The 20,378-nt window shown below is 40.3% G+C and overlaps 1 protein-coding gene across 2 annotated transcripts in view; it reads right to left on the minus strand.

The window, feature by feature from the left end:
- Positions 1–20,378, minus strand: part of DPP10 (dipeptidyl peptidase like 10) — a 427,130-nt gene that overhangs the window by 9,383 nt on the left and 397,369 nt on the right. For both annotated transcript variants that reach the window (XM_026647418.1, XM_026647420.1), the window contains exons 17-21: positions 17,686–17,733; positions 15,330–15,428; positions 15,152–15,221; positions 3,622–3,816; positions 2,004–2,058 (exon numbers count right to left, since the gene is read on the minus strand). In XM_026647418.1, the coding sequence (XP_026503203.1) occupies positions 2,004–2,058; positions 3,622–3,816; positions 15,152–15,221; positions 15,330–15,428; positions 17,686–17,733 (467 nt within the window). The remainder of the gene's footprint in view (positions 1–2,003; positions 2,059–3,621; positions 3,817–15,151; positions 15,222–15,329; positions 15,429–17,685; positions 17,734–20,378) is intronic.

The following is a 20,378-nucleotide window of genomic DNA, read 5'->3' on the forward strand; positions in this document are numbered from 1 at the left end:
TGTGTGTGTGTGTGTGTGTGTGTGTGTGTGTGTGTGTGTGTGTGTGTGTGTGTGTGTGAAAGACATAGTGCAGGGGTAGGCAACCTATGGCAGGCGTGCCAAAGGCAGCATGCGAGCTGATTTTCAGTGGCATTCACACTGCCTGGGTCCTCGCCACAGGTCCGGGGGACTCTGCATTTTAATTTAATTTTAGATGAAGCTTCTTAAACATTTTAAAAACCTTATTTACTTTACATACAACAATAGTTTAGTTATATATTATAGACTTATAGAAAGAGACCTTCTAAAAATGTTAAAATGTATTACTGGCACGCGAAACCTTAAATTAGAGTGAATAAATGAAGACTCGGCACACCACTTCTGAAAGGTTGCCGACCCCTGACATGGTGTTATATGCTTGTGTACACATTAAAAATGGCTAAGAGAGATGTGCACCCCTAGTGGATGGAATCGGTCATGCTTACATTTCATTAACTGGAAATAGAACTGGTCAACACTCAGAATGTCCATTCTGTTGGAAATTGCAAAATGTCAACTTTTTTTTTTCAGAACAAAAACTAGAAAATTTCCTCTGAAAGGAAATAAAAAATAAAACATTTAGGAAAAATAATTTGAACCATTTCAATTCATGTTTTTCCTGAAACCAAATGGAGCAGCTGACTGCCCTGGCTCTCACAGAATCATAAGGCTGGCCCCGCCCCGCCTGCAAAATGTGCTGTGAAACATTTCAATTTGATGAATCTGCATTTTCTTACTAAACATCTTGTTGGGAAATCCCCAACCAGCTCTAGTTGAAAATGCTTTCTTTTTTTGTGGCTGGCCTACAAACAGAGTATAAACTCAGATGCTAACGAATTTTGACAGCAATATTTTTTTTTCTTTAGCTCAAGTAGTACAGTAGGAGGTCATGTGTTTGGAGAGGAAGGTCTTGTTGCATGTGGAACAATAATAATAGTCAGCACTTTATTTTCACTAGGCTGCACAACCATTAACTAATTCCCACAATGCTAGCTCTGAGAAAGTAAGTATTATCAGTCCCATCTGAGAGACAGCCAAAGTCAGACACAGAGGTTAAATGGCTTGACTACGGCCACACAGCAAGACAGTAGCAGAGTGGAGATTAGAATTTAGGGGTTTCATAGTGAATGCATACTGCTTCAATAACTGATGACCATGGTGCCTGTATATGTGAGCAGCCATGGTTTGTTTGTTTGTTTGTTTTCACTGTGAGATTTTAAAGTACTAAAGACACAAAATATTGACATTTTCAAGGTAACATTTTAAAACTAAATATCACAAAGGAACAAATGTCAGTTTCCAAAGATACAACTTGTCTCGTGTTAAACTTCTAGAAGCTCGTTTCAAGCGAGATAATTAAGATTCTCTTTAACTTTTTGCTAAAGGTTAAACCTTTGCCTGGGTCTGTACGATGCCAGAGGCAACAGCATATAACATAGCTAAACAGCTGACAAAACAGCAAAGGGGAGACTTCTATGAGATGGCACAAAAAAGGATGCTACTCAACACTCTAGGATCTTATCTCAAATAACTCAAAAAGCTAAAAATGTCTGCATATAAATTGTGAATTAAAGGGACACTGTCAACTTAAAATATGGACTAGAATTTAAATTGTGCAAGAAATGAGCTTTTACAGAAACTAAGACCAAAAGAAATGTTTCCACAAATTTATTTTAAAAAACTTCCAATGGAAAAACAGTTTCCCCCCCTCAATAATTAACATTTTCCCCTGCAGTATTTGAGAGGCAAATTTTGCAGCAATAAGAACTGAAAGTGAAAGTGACTATAAACAAAAGTGAAACTGACTCCTTAGCTGCTAATTGTTCAATATGAGAAACAAATTGAATCAATATTAAATAATGACAAGTAAATATGATTTTCATTGTTAGTAACAAAAATGGTTATTTGCAAAATACGTAAAGAAATCTGTTTGCAACAAATGATTTTAAAATTGACAGTGTCCTCCTGCTATTTTTGCAAGTTACCTTTCCAAATATGCTCAGTCGGTTAGGATCAATGAATGGTTGTTTCAGTAATGATCTGTAAGAAAAAAAGAAATGTTACATATGACTCTCCAGAATGTGTGGAGTTGGTTATTTGTAGAAGAAAGAATTGTGATAAACTAAGCGAGAAACAGATTTTTAAGAGTTCAAATAAGAACAATAAAAGGTGTTATTTTAGTGAAGTCTTGCAGTTTTGCTTTCAGATTCCCTACACTACATGATGAAGGCCTTGTGTTTTGGCAATTATCAAAATTATGAATCCTCCCAGAGAGGTAATTCATCAACTATGCTTCCAGAAGGATAATATACAGAAGAGAGACTACAAATTTCAGGCAAACTTCTATAGCATCCAGAGAGAAATAGCATCAAGAGAGAAAGAACTCTCAGGGCCAACCTGCATACCCTCCTGCTCAGTGGTGCACCCACACCGAAACCAGATAAAACACGGAGTAATAACTCTGAGCTCATGAACACAGAACTCTAATGTAGAAGAACTCTTAGAATTAAGATGTGGAGCCAATTAGAATGCTTATTAGAGCTCCATGTCCCAAAGGAGGCCTCATCCATCCAGTTGGGAATGTGGCCATGGTCCCTCCCCTGCTCTGCAAATCTGCCATTGTGAGGCACCAAGGGAAGGGGGATAGGGAGGTGGGAAGAAGCAAGCTGCTCCTTTCAACAGCCTGTGAGGAACTTTGTGAAGCTTTCTGTCTGCATATGGAGGAGAGAGTCCTTCCACTCAGCCTCAACATCTTTGCAACTCCACTAACATTCAGGATGCAAAGCCATTTGATCCATGGTCAGTTAATGTTTTCATTGTCTTCAGGGATTACAGATGACTTTCAGAAATGTAAAACATGTCATTCTAAAATTGTCCAAATAATACAAGAGAATACTTAGTACATGAATGTAGGCAATAATCCATCCATCTTTAAAATACCATGCAATCAATGAGATTAACCTTTCTAGGAGTGGTCCCTTAATAAAAAGTGTTATCACATTTTTACATGTAAATATATAGTAGGGACCTGATTCTCTTCTTACTTAAATTGGTATAAATCTGCAGTAACTCTCTTGCAGGCAATGGAGTTACCCATGCTAAAACTGATGATGCAAGTGGGATAATAACCCTTTGGCCAAATTCTGCTCGCATTTACATTATTGTAATTCTGGTGATTTAGTGAAGGCCCTCTAGATCTACAGTGATTTAAATGAGAGCAGAATTTGACCCTATATGTCTAAGACATTATATTTCACTTGTAATGAAGCACTGTATATCATGTCATGAGTCATTTTTCTAAGGAAGCTAGAAAAAATATGTAAACTAGATTAGATTACACATTTAGATTAGGCCCGGAAGGACAACTTTATCAAAGAGGAACATCAATCCAAAACATTCTTCCCTTTGATTTTTTATTCATTGAATCACACTTTGCAATGAAAAGCCTAATGTTTCGAAACGTGCTATTGCACTAAAGATAAGCATTTAACATATTTCATTCTGCAAAGGGAGACCAGTAATAGCTGAAAATTTGCAGTTAAATGTGTCTATTCATCAAGATAAAAATGGATTAAAATAGAAGCAAAGTTTGCACATACGTACTCTACAGCTGCTATTTGGTCCTTCACTTCCACTGAACCTAAGCAACGATGGACTTCCTGTAGAATTTTAAGGCCTTGAAATCCACTCCCTCTGCCATCAAATCGAGCTACGATGACATTATCAGAGTTGACAAGCACCGAATCCCAGTCAACGTGAAACTTATCTGTAACCAGCTGGCTGCCTGGAGCTTCATCACTGTAAATACCAACACACCAGACACAAACGCAGACTATTGACAATGTGATACACTTTGCAGTTCTTCAATATTTTATTTAACCTAGACAGCAGAGTTCAGTTAGTTTGTGCAACCCAGTTGAATTATTGTCAGCTTAATCTATACCATCACGTTAACCAGTGCTGTTATCCCTCATGGCAGCAGTAAGGAAAATAATTTGTTGAACTGCATAAAGCAAACCAACTATGACTATAATGCTATGCAGTAGGTGGGATACTTGGATAATTTTTGCAGAAAAGAGACAGGAAAATGAACCACGTGCTTTTCATAGAGTGATCCTGAAATTAACATTATGCCTTCTGGTTATTTGAATTCTGGAAATTCCATTTTAGAATTTGTTAAGATGCTATAGAATGACAGAAGGGAAAAATCATTATCGCAGCCTGATAATAACTGAACAAGAAATAAAATACTCCTTAGAATGATGTTTTCCTAGAAAACAAAAATACCTGCATTATCACATCCTAGAATGGATTTTTGTGAAGTAGACTGCAGAGGAGAATTAAGTACATTTTGGGGGAAATTATTTTTCACTGTCAGTGTTTCTAGCAACAAAAGGTTGCAGGCATGAGTGGTAAGTTGTTTTTGTTGTTGTTGTTTAGTCATAAAATAAAGATTTTACAGCAGAAAAGATAGAAAGGAATAGGAGGAAAGAGGTTTCTAGGGGGACGATAAGCATTTTCCATTGAAGGTAAGTTTACTTTTTCATTCCAATGAAAACAAAATGTCAGTTTTAAAAAGGAGCCTTGTCAATTTTTTTTCGAAAAGATAAACACAGAATAAGAAAGCAGGCTACCATGAAGTTGTAAAAAAATGCAAAATGCCTCTGTGCAGACTGCATTTGCCAGTTGAATGCAAATTAAAATGTAAAAGTGTCTGTGCAGGCTGTATGGAAATTAGATTGGACAGTGTCTATGGGAATATTCTAGGGTGAAAGAAGGATGGAGGCAGAAATTATTTTGCTGAAGAAATCTTAACTTGAAAGAGTTATAGAAATAGGGGGAAAAAACAACAAACAGACCTTTCAATCACTGTTGTGTCATAGGCTCTGCTGGCTAATTATTCAGTTTTATTTTTGCTGTGGGTAATAGACAGTTCAGCTGCAAGGTACTCTTTCAGACAACTTGTTAATTAGCATGTATATGATACATAAATCTATTTTCAAATTTACATAGGACCTACCATATTTATGTAATTATGATTTCAGGAACTAAGCTTGGGATAAATTATTTTTAAATGGTATGTCAATAAGTTACCTTTGGTTTTTCATTCTTGTGTGTCCTGAGTAAACAATTTAATTTATAAAAGAAAACTACAGCATACTTTAAAAAAAGGATTTAACATCTGATACCGCTAACTCTGAAACAATAAGCATGAAACCCCGCTTAATGTCATGAGCTGGGTGGGAAAATACCACTGTCTTGGCAGGATTTCAGTTTCTTCATTAGTTGAAGTACAAAAGCAACGGGCACTGAGCATTTCTTCCTATTTATATGTAACGTTTAGAATGGGCTTTCGAAAAGTGTTCAGTGTTGGTCTAACTGCTCCCATGGAAGTTTTACTATTGACTTCAATAGAATCAGATTTATACCAATGGTGAGCTTTTAAGGAAAATATTATCCTAAATGTTCTTAGTCAGATAATTTTCCATAAAAGCACTTGTCTAGCTAATTATGACTCTACATTCAGTTCTTCATTACTTTTGACTATTTCAGAATTGCCCAAACGTTCAAAAATTATGAGTCAGGCCCTCTACATAACTCCTCCCCGCCCTGCCCCTAGCCCGGGCCCTCCACACTCTCCCCATCCCCTCCTCATGATCCACCTCCCTTACTTGGGGGAGGGAGGGCTCTGTCCTCCTCCCACTGCGCTGGAGACTTCGGAACCGCAGCAGCAAAAGGAGCAGAACATGGGGCCGCTGGGCGGCCCATTGCCCGCAGCTCCTCTGGTGCAGCTGTACCACCCCCAGCCCTTCCATGCAGGGTCTGTGCAGCAGCCCACCAGAGGAGCTGCTGGCATAGGGCCGCCCGTTGGCCCCATGTTCTGCTCCTTTCCCCACTGTGGTTCCTGGGAGAGCTCTGAACCACAGGTCTCTCCCAGGAACCACAGCAGGGAAAGGAGCAGAAAGCCGGCAGTGCCCCCGGCGGCTGTATTGCCCCCAGCCCCACCCCACCTAGCCCTGTCCTCTGGTGGGGCTGCTGCTGTACAGACGGAGCCAGAGGAGACGCAGTTCTGTGGAAGGGCAGGAGGCAGGGCTGGGGATTCTGCTCCTTCCCCCGCTGTGGTTCCTGGGAGAGCTCTGAACCACAGGTCTCTCCCAGGAACCACAGCAGGGAAAGGAGCAGAACATGGGGCCACCAGGCTGTACAGCCCCCGGTCCTGTGCTCCGGCGGGGCTGCTGTACAGATGGAGGAGACCCGGCATGGAACAGCTGGGGCGGTACAGCTGAGCCAGAGGATGTTCTGCTCCTCCTCTTTCTGGTACACAGTATCAGCTATAAATATCTTGGTGGTACAGCGGACCGTACCATACCACCCTACTTGCACTGCTGGATGTGGCAAAACTCCCAGTGGCATCAGTAGTGTCAGACAAGGGCTTTGGAGTCTCTAACTGCTACTAACACAAATGACATTAATCGTTTGGGCTGTAATTCACCCCTTTGCAGAGGGACAGGACATATCCTATGAATCATTTAAGTCCCACTTACGCCCTTAAAATAGGGCTTAAGTGGTGTGTCAGACCTTTACACAGAGGTGAATGCCACTATTGGAGCACAAGAATGGATTGTTTTTGTGTCACTTTTCAAATCAATTGCTATCAAATGTCTCTGGTTTTGACATGGATGGACTGTATCAAACCCCCAAAGGGGTATGGTATGAAAAACAAGTCTGCTGTGAGAGCCATTGACATGAACACACAATCTATTTCAATACAATGGGGAATGCAACATACATCATCTCTCTTGCCACACCATTTCTTGAATTCATGGACTTTTCCATCCGTTGTAGCTACCCACATGCTGAAGTATATATAAAAGGACTACGGCAGATAGAAACTACACCTAGCCACGATTGCAGTGTGGAGTCAGATCCATTATTGCACACTCCACAATTAGAGGTGGGCTTGAGCTGCAAAATTTGCACTGCAATCCAATCTTTCCCAAAGTGCAGCAGCATTTGGATCCAGGGTCTTGATTTATACCCATCTCTGCATACAATCAGCTTCTGTTAATTATTAACCTGCTCATATGCAGCATGCCAATAATACTGCAGAAGTGGAGCACTGTAGAAGGACTCAGTATCGTCCACTGCTACCCCTTTTAACAGGATGCAGTGTCTCCCTTCCATGACCCGCACTGGCTGGTATGGAAAGGAGTAGGGACCAAAAACCCAGAGCCATGAGCACAAGCCTCCTTGCATCCTACCTCACCTGAGCATGGGTAGACACAAGTGAATTCTCTAACAGGCAAAGCAGTATACATATTTCACAGCCAGCAAAATCAAAACACACACACAGATAGGGTGACCAGATGTCCCGATTTTATAGGGACAGTCCCGATTTTTGGGTCTTTTTCTTATATAGGCTCCTATTACCTCCCACCCCCAGCCCGATTTTTCACACTTGCTGTCTGGTCACCATACCACAGAAGGGCCATATCCAATTACATGCCTTTCTCTGTGTCTTCTAGGGGCATGTCATTTTGCAGCAGCGTTACTGTATTTTCAACAAGGAAACAGGAACAGTGAGATTGAAGTGAAGGAGTTATCTAATAATTCTTAACTTTATTTTCTGTACTTGTACCGGAGCAGCATCTTATGAGTCTGCGGTGCTAGCAAGGCTGAGAATGATTCAGAAACACTGCTGAAGTTCATCATTGAGGTGCCATTTAAATAGACAGAAGCTATCAATAATATACCAATATCATTGACCTTAGTGGGTAATTTGTATGCCTCTTGCAATTCAGTCACATACACCTCAGACTGTCTGGAGAAAGAGGCAGCTCATCATCTCTTTGGTATATTACTGAAAGGAGAAGAATCTTTTCATCTGGGAGCTAAAGCTAAAGCTTTGGCTCTCGTTAAAGCTTGGAGGGAAATATGTAGTTCTTATCACAGTGGCTATTATTATTATTATTATTATTTATTAATATTATCACAATGCCTAGTCATGGACTTCCGTAACACATTACAAACTCCCTCCCAATACAAGCTCATGAATCTAGCGCAGAATATGAAAAAGTATCATAATAGCAAATATGAATTAGTGAGGGGAACTACAGCTCAGAAGATAAATTCTATCTATGGAATGCAAAATTAAATCAGTGGCAAAACAGTCTCTTTTGCAAATGGCGAAAATCCACTGAAGGAAAAAAGAACATTTTGCAAAACTGACATGAAAACAAAATTCACCTCAAATTCCTTTTTTTGTGAGCAACTTCTCACATGGCCCTGTGCAGCGGGGTGGTTACCCCGCTCCTGCCCTGAAGGGCTGAAAACAGCCCTGGGAGAGGGCTGTGGCAGGGGAAAAGCTGGGCTGATTGGGGAAGCAGCCACAGCTGTAGCCAGTGCAATCAGGGCCCAGCTGGCCCTTATAAGAGGGCTGTGGGCCAGAAGGACAGAGAGACACAGACTCGCTCTCTAGCTTCTGAGAGAGAAGGACCTGGCTGTCTGGGAAGCTGAGGAGGGTACCTAGGGTGGAGCAGTGCTGGGGAAGGGCAGAGGGAGCTGGGGAGCTCCTGCCTAGCTAAGCCCCAAGCTGCAGGCCGAGTTAAGGGCCCACAAAAAGGGTACTAGGGCTGCAGAGGGGCAGCCCAGGAATAGGCAGAGGCAGCTGGTCCAACCCCCCTTGCCGATGATGAGTGATTTACAGACTGCAGTGAGCGGGGGCTAGATGGTGACTGGCAGTAGCCACTGAGGCAAAGTGGGGATAGGGGGTTGGGGGTTCCCCTAGGAGGGGAGGCCCAGAGTAATGGGGTGCTGCAGTGGGTGGAACCCCTAGGCAAAGGGCACTGGGGTCCGGGAGGGACACGGGGGCCAGCGGCAGGTGAGACACCGGCCTGCAGAGGGCGCTCTGGGCTGGAAAGAGCTAATTCCCTGGACAACCACCAGGAGGCGCCGCACCGGTGAGTCTCACCCCGCTACCAACCACACCCTTCATCAACAGTATGAGATCAGATACTCATAACAATCCCAAGCAGTGGTGTCACAGAAAGCCAAGCACTCCCCCCATCCCCATTCGTTTTCCCCGCTAGAGCCTATCATAGCTTAAAAGCAGACCATACATTTGCAACTGTGCAAACCAATGCGTTTACTACTGGGGAAAAAACACCAGCAGAAAAGATCACATTGTCAGAATGGAATCATGTGATAGACTGAAATGAAATACAGATAGTACTGCAAAGGCAACATGACTATTCTTTAAACAGCCATCAAAAATACTAAAGGCCAGATTGTGGCTTTTAAGCTCTGAGTATTGGAGATGCAGAGCTGCATCCAAGAAATGGAGGAAAGGTTGTGGTTCCATACTGCTCCTAGCACTCCTGCAGGGAGGGAGATATCCTCATCCATTGCTTTGCCATCCCTATTCAGGAGGTTTAGAGACGGATTGAGCCATGGCCCATCTTCTCCCCATCCCATTTTTAGAGTCCTGGTCCCTGAAAAGGAGCATTCCCTTGCATTCCCCATAGCACAGGACTGCTGTGGTCAGTGAAACAGCAGGTGAAGCTTCTTGCTTGTTTCTCAGCTCCTATATGGCCTGTGTTGGGCAGTGGGAACTTACAAAATGTTTAGAAAAAGGGGAAACTCCCAGAAGACTAAAAAGAGCTAGGTTTTCACAAAACACCACCACAAAAAGGGCAGAGACTCATTTTCATTCCAAAGGGGAAAGAATGAAAGAACTAACTGGCAGGAAAGCATGAAAAACACATAAAAGTTATATAGATGGTTCATTTGTAATGATCCCCACAAAATTGGCCTTCAGAATAACTTCAAATGTAGCCAGATGAAAAAGACTTCTGGGATGTCCTGCTTCTAAACAGGGTGTAATAAAAAAGGTGGAATCTACCATACTTTTTTATACTGCACCGTGTGGCAATGCACTGTTTTATCACTTGCAACAGACACCGATTAAAACTATAACATCCTCTGCAACAAATGAAAATTCCAGAAAAGAACCAGTCATGCAAGAATACTATCATGCTGAAGTCTTAGACAAATACCAATAGTTACATTTTACCTCCCTAAATTCCTGCTACTGTTTACACGAGTCACAGCATTCTTCTTCACCATTGTACTTGCCCTGCTAAAAAAATTGCCACTTTCCACCCTATGGTCTGGGATCCTGGTATCAGATCCATGTGATGCATAGACGTGCTCAGTTGACTTGAGTGAGGCCTATCTCTGGCACCATTTCAATAATGGGTGGAGAGTTTCCTCTACATTACAGAAGTATAAGCAGACATGTATAAAATATGCAACATTTCTAGGAGAGTTAAGTTATTCGATGTCTACTTAGGAATATACAGCCTGATAATTTTTTTCCTCTGAGTTTAGAAGAATCTCTCTACTGGTTCAGTTTCACTATATCCACTTACAGTTTGTACAGTTTTAAATGACATTAAATAATGAATGCTGACATTTAAGATGCATTATCTACAGATTTTGAAAGAATGAGGTTAATTACGTTCAAGAAGAAATAAAGAATGATTATCACCTCTCATTTTATTACCAACATTAAATGCCTGTGTCTTTACTCCACTTAATCATTTCCTGTGTATTATGAAGGACTGGATCATCCAACTTTTTTAATGAGTAAGGTGAACCATAATGAAAAAAAATCAAAAATCTGAAATTTAAACTTTGATCTTAATTATATAGGAAAGAGATAATAACCACACTTTAAGGCAATTATTGTACACCTCTCTAATCTATAGGCTACACTGTATGCATTATATTTGAAGGCAACTGAGTGTGAAATGTATTAGTAGTTTAAGAGGAACAAATGGAGGAGCAGACAGTGTTATAATCTATTTAGTATTTTATGGCCTATGCGTCACAATTCACGAGAGAGAAATAGGGCTACCCAGAGGCAACTGGCTACTGGGTGAGGCCTGTACATCTATTAGATAGCCTGGTGTTCTGACCCCATATAAATTTGAACAACAGTCCTTTGCACTTCTGTCTAATGGTCTCAATATGCTTTACAGCTGTTAAGGAATTAAGCTTCGCACCATCCTTAGGATGAAGGTGAGTCTTACTGTAAGGAAATTTAGATCCTGATCCTGGAACAGACTCTTTGAGGCTGGGCTCTGTGATGTATGGAACTTAACTGAATTCAGTGGAATACTGTGCAGGTTGAGGGGTTGGCCAGCACAGAGTCATTGCAGGACCGGGGCCTTAAACATTAAGGCCAAAAGTTTCAAACCTGGGTGCCTAAGTTTAGAAGTCTCGTTTTAAGCACCCAAGTTTGGTCAGAGAAATTGAGTGATTTGACCAAAGTTGGACTGGAAGCCTGTGACAGCGGGAATAATACCTAGATCTTATGATTTCCAGTTTATTTATTACTTGAGCTACGATTTTGGGATAGGAGTTTTACTGAGCAATCTACAGTACAAACACAGCATAAAAGATGGTCCCTACCCACAAAAGTTTACAATCTAATTTGGAGCCTCAGTCCAACATACTTTTTTCTGAGCCAGTAATGAAAGTCACCAATACTAAGAATAGCTGGATCAGGTACCGGACACATGCATGACATTCAGGGCTATAATCCCCTGCAGAAACCATGGAGCTGCTTTGTAGGGACTGCTACAGCCCAATGGCTGAAGTAGAGTTCATGCGGGGAGGTTACATGCCACATGAACCCTGCCCAAGTAGTAAGACTGTGAAGCATCAGCATCCTGTGTGAACCTAATTGTGCATCTAAACTTGCTGAAACCTTGGCCCTAGAGATACAATAAATCAGCCAACTCTTGCCTTCCCTCTCAACTGCTCCTTTCCCCATTCTTTCTGTCCTTCCCCTTTTCCTAAATTCACTTGTATACTGCAATCCTGTTGACATAAACATTTTAAACCAGTTTACATCTACAGAGAAAATATAATTCTAATGACATCTCAGTCATTCAAACTGGATCAGGATCAGAGAAGTCATTTGCTTTGCAAAGAAACAGACAGAAAGAGATAACACTAACCATTGTTATTGAGGACTACAGTGAACATTCCTTTTTTCCCCTTTCAGTTCCTAGGTGGCTTGGTAGTTAGATCACCCCTTTGAGACCATGGACACGGAAATAAGTGTGGCTGTTCAGGAGTATTAATGGTTCCTCTGGTGATCTACCACTAAAATAACCATTGTATGGACACTCCTAATATGTGTGCAGAAGGGACAAAGTGACCCTAAGTCAGCCAGAGAAGTACCACTTTCAGAAGGTAGAATGTCTGGGAAATGACATCACACAATCAGCCAATCAGTGTTACCTGAAACAGCCTGATGTCCTTCCTGGAAGTACAGTACTGCTTTTTGGAGGTGGTACTTCTGGTAATGAAAAGAAGCAAGATGTCAATTTTGAGGTTGTTCGGATGGACAAAACACCTAGCTTGCACACAGGCTTCCAACCACACCTTGCCTCAGAGCCTGGAGCTATCCAAAGTCTGTATGAACCCCCTGGGCTCAGTCCTGCAATGGTCTCACAGACAGAATCTACATTGACTTCAGCATTCTCAAGTCCCATTTTGGGTCATCGCTAATTCTAAAAAGAGATTAATTTGGTGACCTCAATGTAGAGTTTGTAGCAAACTGGGCTCAGAAATATCACCTCTTTCTCTTCAGGTGGTGGGAGAGTTGAGTCACATTAGATGAGCCAGAGAAGGTCTTTTCTGTCAGATTTTCAGTATTGATTTTTCATTACCATGTAAAGGGATTTCTAAAAATAACTTCTGTTAACATTAACTGAAAATTCAGCACTGCAAAAGAAGGGGATTCACTTAAGAGAAGCAGAAATTCAATATTCCATAGGTAGAAAGACCAAAAATTTCTATGTCTCGCTAAGGTCCTTTCCCTCCCATTTGAAAACATCACAAAATAATCATATTATAGGCATAGCTATCTGGTCACATTAAGGTATCACTGACAGCCTGTTCACTGGAGACCTATAGATTTCTAACCCTGATACCATGCAAATCTAGAACTCAAACCCTGCCTCAGTACCACTCTTGGGTGCTGAAACTTCTGGGGGAAAAAAAATTAAAACTCTCTCCAGACATCTGTCTTTATAGATGTGAATAATGCTCAGTCATAGTAGCACCTTCTCTTTTGCCTTCCTCAAATTTGTATTAACTTGTAGCACAAGAATTAAATAGATGTTGAAGAATATTTATTTACTCAGCTTTTTGTAAGTCACTTTTTAAGCAAGTTACATGAAAGTCCCTGAGTTCTCTTATTTACAGAAAAACAAGTTTTTGCAACGGCATATGATACCAATTGTGCTGGTGTCAAATGAGTTTACCCCTTGACCCCCAAGAACAACTCCCTACAATATAAATGTGCTCAATCATATGCACTAGCAAGTATACACACTCTCTCTCTCTCTCTATATATATATATGTCTGTCCTCTACTCTCTGAAGAAGAGGTCACATTTTACATCAGCCATTAAAAAAAGAGATGCATCCACTAGTCTAACTGAAAGATAGTCCAGGAGCCCAGTTTTCAAGTGTAGGCACTTAAATGGAATGTTCAAATGACATATTGGGCATTGAAATTAGCACTTACTGCCTGTTTACCTACTAATGCATAAGAACCGATCTGAATGCTCAAGTGCAGGAATTCTGGACAACTTATTTAGAGGCTCATGCTTGCAAATTAGGCCTTGTGTGTATAACTATAAGTATCTTTGGAGATTTTCATTAAGCAGAAGACACTAGTTTAATGTATCCTGTCCTAGTACTCATCAGGGATTACATTTTCAATACACTGCATAGGGATTTCGCTGTGTACCCCTCCATTCATTTTAATAGGAGTCACATTGTTAATTCCCTACACACAGTACTGATGGAAAATCTATCCCAAGACTGTAAATGATACAAGGCTGTAAATGCTGTATGCAAGTGGTATAATACAGGCATTAGACACATGGCTTCCATGTTTGTTAACCAGAATTTGAAATCCAGTCTGTGGGGCTCCAAGGGAGAATATATACCAGGGGTACTGAAAACATCAGGATGGATCCCAGAGTCAGAGTGTCCTAACATGATTAAGGCAAGAAGGGGAGCTATTTTATGCCCATTTTACTGTGTTCCTCCATGAGGAAATTACAGTACGTAGTATTATGTGCACTTTATGTGCATTTTACCAATGATAAAAGAGTTAGTAACCACTGAGATGTGAGAAAAACAAATATGGCTAATTAGAAATACAGGGACAAATGATGTCTGCTCCAGTGTGGGTATATGGAGAGAGGAGATTGTGTGTAATGAGAACCCTTACCTTAGCTCTCCTGCACATAACACTACAGCCTTAACACTATAGCCCTCACTCCCTGGGCAAAAATGGAGTGTGGCTAATGCTGATAGAGATATTGATCACCGCTGACATATCAGGGTGGGTTGGAGATGTGATCATGGCCTTGCTTCCCTCCCCATGCGCATACATCCTGTGCATGAGTAAGCAGAAGGAGGCTGGCTCTGAAAGAAACATAGCTACTTTATTTCTATAGGCATAGCATGGGCTGCCAGTGAGTGCATCTGTCCTCCCATAGTCTTTCCACTGACTTCGGTGGGCAGTGGATCAAGCCCATAATGTCTCCAGCCACTGGTGCTCCAGTATTTTATCTTCTCTCTGCTATTCCCAAAGCAGTTGGGCTCTAGAAGTCTTAACTGACTTCTAGGCAATAGCTATGACTATCAGTGATAAAAGAAAAAATTGTACAAAAAAAACCTTACAGTATCTCTGCTGATGTAAACAGGCATGGCTCCATTGAAGCCAGTGGAGCTACTTGAGATTACACCAGGTGAAGATTTGGCCCCTCACATATAGCTATTGATAACTTGAACCATGTTTATATTGAAAAGCTCACAAAACAGGTTTTTATTAGACAAGACAGAAAACAGCATCTTCCTGATAACAAAGCTTTTAGTTTACCAACTCAAAAGCTGTGTTATAAGGAAAGTGATATTTTCCCTACACTCCCTCCCTCCCCCCCCACATATATTTTACAACTGAAAATACAGAAATAAATCCTCTCTTTATACCCCCATTTATCTACTTTTATTATTTTTAGTAACCCTAAATAGATACTTACATTATTAACAGAACAGCATACTGGTTTCGATCTGTGAAATCCTTTGGAAATGACAACTGTAAAGGAAGTTCTTTTAAGAAAAGAGCAAACCATTAAAGACAGGTAGTTACACAGATGCAAAATAGTAAGATTTGAAGAAATTTTTTTCTGTGTTAAAGGAACATTTTGCTAAAATTACCATAATCCTCAATGTGAAGCATTTTAATTTCTGTCCGGAAAATCTTTTTCTTTAAAATAGTTTCTTTCAACACAGCATTATTTTCCAATATGTAAAATTCTGTCGGAAACAAACAGGAGGAATCAGGGTGGAAAAGATACAATGAATCACCATACAAGAGAGAAATCAAGATACCAATAATTAAAGAAAAATAGACAGATATACAATGTTAAACCTTTTTATAGTTTCTTTCTTTAAACAAGTTTTATAATGTTCCTACTTTGGAACTCAAAAGCCAAACTACCAGCTTACTTCACAATGTGCAAGGGAGTATTAATAATTTTCTCTTCTCTGTTCTGGCTTCAACAAGCTTTGTCTCCATTAAACACCCAGGGCTAAATTTTGCCTTGTGGTGCATGGCAGGTGGTAGGAGGAAAGAGCAATACCCAGTCTCTAACCTTCATTACCCACTCCATTTAGGACCCAGGCACAATGCAGATATTAGATATTAGCATACCTGATACATAATGGGAGTGTGGATGGTTGTACAGGAGATGCTACGATGCTGAGCAGTGTTCTGTGTTTACAAGAAGGCAGGCATACAGTCCCTGCCAAAATGGATGCCTGACAGTAAGCAGTGGACTAGGACTGAGAGAGCACATGATGCACCTATCACCAGCAGGAGTCAGGAGCTTGCTATCCTTAGCATCTGTCTGTCCAGTGCAAGAAAATGACCCAGAACACCTTTCCTTGGTCATTACCTTTCTGTATTCCTCCCTCTCCCACACTTCAGTGAGGAGCCAGGGCACAATTTGGCTTAAAAGCCAAAGCCAGATTTGAAACAACTCTTTTGCATCCTACTGTTCTTTTTTATCCTCCAATCTCACTCCCTTAATGTGGATATTTGAAATCGTATATCCTCATTTAGGGCAACAGGGGATAATGTAACTAGAATGTTAATTCTGGGCAGTCAACCAAAATGTTATAATTATAGTGTTAGGATATAATAATTTGAAGTAATCTTTAATCACACTCTTATTCTTTTATTAATAGAGGGGGATTATCTAATCTTGCACTGAAACATTACAAATAATGTATCTCATTATTGGGTTTTGTTGTTGTTGTTGTTAATGGTAAGCACTCTCTCTCTAGACCTACTGCCTTGTCTTCTTTCCATAACATTCTACATAAATCCCACTCACATTTATGCTTTGTTTCCTCACAAATGGGAATTTTAGAAACAAATCACAAAGAGCCAAATTCTGCTCTCATAAATACTGAGCAGCTCCACTGAAGTACACTGAGTGATATACATAGCCCCTGGATCACTTTTAGGGTTTCTGCAGTATAGAGTTTGACAACTACAATAAATAGTAATATTGAAAATATGAAGGAGAAAGGGCAGTTGTCAGCTTTTCCTTAATTAAGTGGATTAGTATAGTTATCAACATGCTGTAACTCTATTATGTATTTGAAAGGTCTGATCAGTATGACATTTTGAAGATGTAGGGCCAGATTCTCTGCTGTGGCTGAGCTGTGCTTGGCCCAGACTAGAGGAGGGTGGACAAAGATGGCTTCATGCCACCTTTGTAGCCCTGGGATCTGGGAAATAACGTGCAGCGGCCTGGACCTCCAGCACAAGTTTAGAACATCTTGAGGCTGGTTTAATTAGTGCCAGGTGCCTGTGCTGTAGATTGCCAGGGTGGAGGAATGCAGGGTGGGACTGGAGGGGCTGGCAATAATTGGTGCTATGGTGGTGCTACACTACCTGATGTTTGTGGCTGGTTTGCATTGTCAGAGCAGCAAAGCAGCCAGGGAGCAGCAAAGGTCCACAGCAGACAGCATAATTAGCAAAATCTGAAATGTAGAGGTAATGGACCTGATCTCACAAAACTCAATTCTTTGAATTCCTATTTAAAATATCAGTGAAGGCACTTTGGATTTGCAGTATACTAAGAGCAGTACTTGGTTCATTGTATGTAAGTTAAATTTGATGATCAGCCCTTGGAGGTCTGTACTTTAATCCAGAATAATTGGATTATAACTTTAAAAAACATTTTTAAGACTACAGAAGACATGCCATAATAGAAACATAATTTACATAGTGAGTGAAAGGGATGAAGAACGTCCTGCCACCTAATTAACTCAAGTGTAAATAGTAGATGAAAGATATGCATCTAGCCTAACATGTATCTGAGAAATCCTGGGAATGTTCTAGTCACTTGATTATTTTTTTTTCTTATCACTTCCAGACATGTTTATTGCTAGAATGTAATTAAGACAGGTTTATGGAAATGAATTGCATACTTTTTTTTCTTTTACTTATGTTAAAACAAAGATTACAATAAGAAATTACTGTGGAATGGTGCTTACTTACTTCCAGGGTTACTTGTAGTGTGCACGCTAACAACTGGAACGCCTGGTCCTAATTTTGTAGAGGGAGAAAAGTACAAAACATAATTAAAGTAGAAACTGTTTATGAGCTGCTCTGAACTTCAACAAATAGCAAAGATTGCAGTATTTATTTGAAGGAAGATGAACACAGAGATGACAATAATCACTTTCTGATGCAAATCTACAAAAGTGCAGTAAAAATATCATATAATTCCAAATAGTCCCATAATCAAGAAACTCTTTTGGTATCCACTTTCTAGGTATCACAGTTAGATATAGGTTTAACATATTAAAATATTATTTACTATATTGCCGTAGTGCCCAATGTCAGAAAGCACCAGGACGAGTACCCCATTTTAGTAGATGCTGTATAAACATGCAGGAAGACATAGGACCAAATTCTGCTGTCCATTAGCCTGGTGTGGAACTCAAGCAGCTTCACTGACTTAAATTACTCATGATCTTGGTGGTGTAATTGACAGCAGAATCTGATCTGCAATCCCTTCTCTGAAGAGTTTACAGTTTAAAAAGACAAAGAGATAAAAAGGGTGAAAAGGGGGCAATGGTTTTAACCACTGCACATGGCATATTTGTCTAAAAAATACATTCTGAAATAGGAAAGAGACAAAAAAGAAGGTAAGAAGGTCTTGTGTTAAGGAGTGGAACTCAGGAGATCTAGGTTCTCTTTTTGTATTTGCTAATAACTTCCTGCGGGACTTTGGGCAATTTACTAAAAAGCGCAACCAACCAACCAAAAATCCAGGAAAGAATCTAAATGTTTAGTACTGATGTTTTTAAAATAAAGCATTTTGATTTTTTCATTTGAAATGACTTTTAGTTTCAAAATTTATTTCCATTTTATTTAAAAATTAAAAAACCTTTTAAAGAGCTCAAAAAATCAAAACGTTTTGTTTGACCCGAAAATATTAATTATTATTATTATTTTACTTTTCAGTTTTCCAAAAAATAGAAATAATTTCACTTTGGATTGACCTAAATGATTATTTCCCCCTGTTTTTCTGGTACTGCAAGTGAACAAAAAATCAGTTTTTTTTCCATCACTCATCAAGGAGCACCACAGGAAAGTTTATAAACAAATAAACACAAGGAAAGTCTGACAGGATACCAGTTCAACACTAGTTCTAGCAAACTGGGAATTAATTCTTCACTCAAGTCTCTCGAGGTGCTCGGGAGATGAAAAGGGATGGGATAATGAGACAGTGCTACTGACTGAGGGCAAACAGGACGTAGAAGTTAGACTATAAAAAGTGCTCATAGGCGAACAGAAGGTGAAAGAACTGAAGCTTGTAAGGATCAAGTTAACCCAGCAGCCTCCAAAGAGTTTAGCAGAGATGTGTTTTTGTTGCAGTTTTAGCAGGGCCTTTTGTTTGTTTTAAAATGTGTGTATGTGTTGGTTTACCTCAAACTCTTGTAAGTAAACAAGAGAAAAGCTTCTGTTGCTGGACTGTGCTGCTGACTCTGACATCTTAGAAATGTTGTGCCACCTTTATAGTCATTTTTGCATTACTCTAGTGGTCCCATGGGGCCATACTGCTGCCATAACTAGGCTGCTGGAGATTCCTAGGTGGAGTAGAAAAGACTGTACTCCATCTTCACATAGGGATTATGCTGGGGATATACCTAGAGAAGAGGCATGTGTGATCCCAAGCTGGCAGCTCTAATTTATATTGGGGATAGGGAAAAATAAAGATGGTGTGCAGCATCTCTGCACCCCCATAGCTGCCTTGGGGCTTGCACCAAGTGCAGGATCATGCTCAAGGTTTGAGCTCATAGGGGCTGATATTCAGACATGCTAAGCATCCACAGATCCCATCAACTTCCAGTAGAGATATGGGATCTCTCTATCTCTAAAAGTCAGACCCCTAATGACCAGTCCTATTGCTAATATAGTGAATGTCAAAGCTGGGAGAAGGATTAAGGTCATTCTCATTTCAAATGTACAAATAAATAATTCCACATTAAATACATTTTACTAAAACATAATAAGAACAAAAGCTACAGAGCCCAGCACCTCCTTGCACCTTGCAGTGGTTCAGTACTGACTCAGAAGTAAGAAACCCCTTGCTGACTTGCCCATACCACTTCCTGCAGCACCCAGGGATTGCCTAGGTCGTCTCCCAATCAAGAACTAATCAGGGAGAACCCTGCTTAAACCATGTTTTCTCTGTAATGCTTTTATCTTAAGAATACAATAGGCCTGCCCAAAAAGAACTGGGTGGTAACTTCTAACTGTTGACAATTACTCTAGTATTGGTTTCTGAGGAGAAAGCAAACAAGTGTGCTTGGGCATCCTGTCTCTGTTGAGAATAACACAGTGAAGACAGGGAACTCTGCATCCTGGAAATACCCTGGCCAGCGGGAGTAAGACATGGGTCTCCACCCAAGAAAGGCAATGGGTGGGGAGCTGGAAACCTGAGAGTGAATGCCCTTGCTAGACCACTGAGGGGAAACACAAGTGCAGTTGCCCTAAACGATGACTATGTGTGTTTATTTATTTACAAGTGTCTTTATGAAAATATCCCTTATTTTAGTCACCATACATTTTTTCCTATTTTTATTAAAATTGTCTATTTTCAAACTTAATGGATTTGTGTGTGTGTGTGAAACAGAAATACACAGTTGCAGAGAGAAGTAGATGTACATGCAAAGAAGTGG

This window comes from Terrapene carolina, unplaced genomic scaffold, assembly GCF_002925995.2.
Source record: "Terrapene carolina triunguis isolate 2854851 unplaced genomic scaffold, T_m_triunguis-2.0 Scaffold62, whole genome shotgun sequence".
Classification (NCBI taxonomy): Eukaryota; Metazoa; Chordata; order Testudines; family Emydidae; genus Terrapene; species Terrapene triunguis.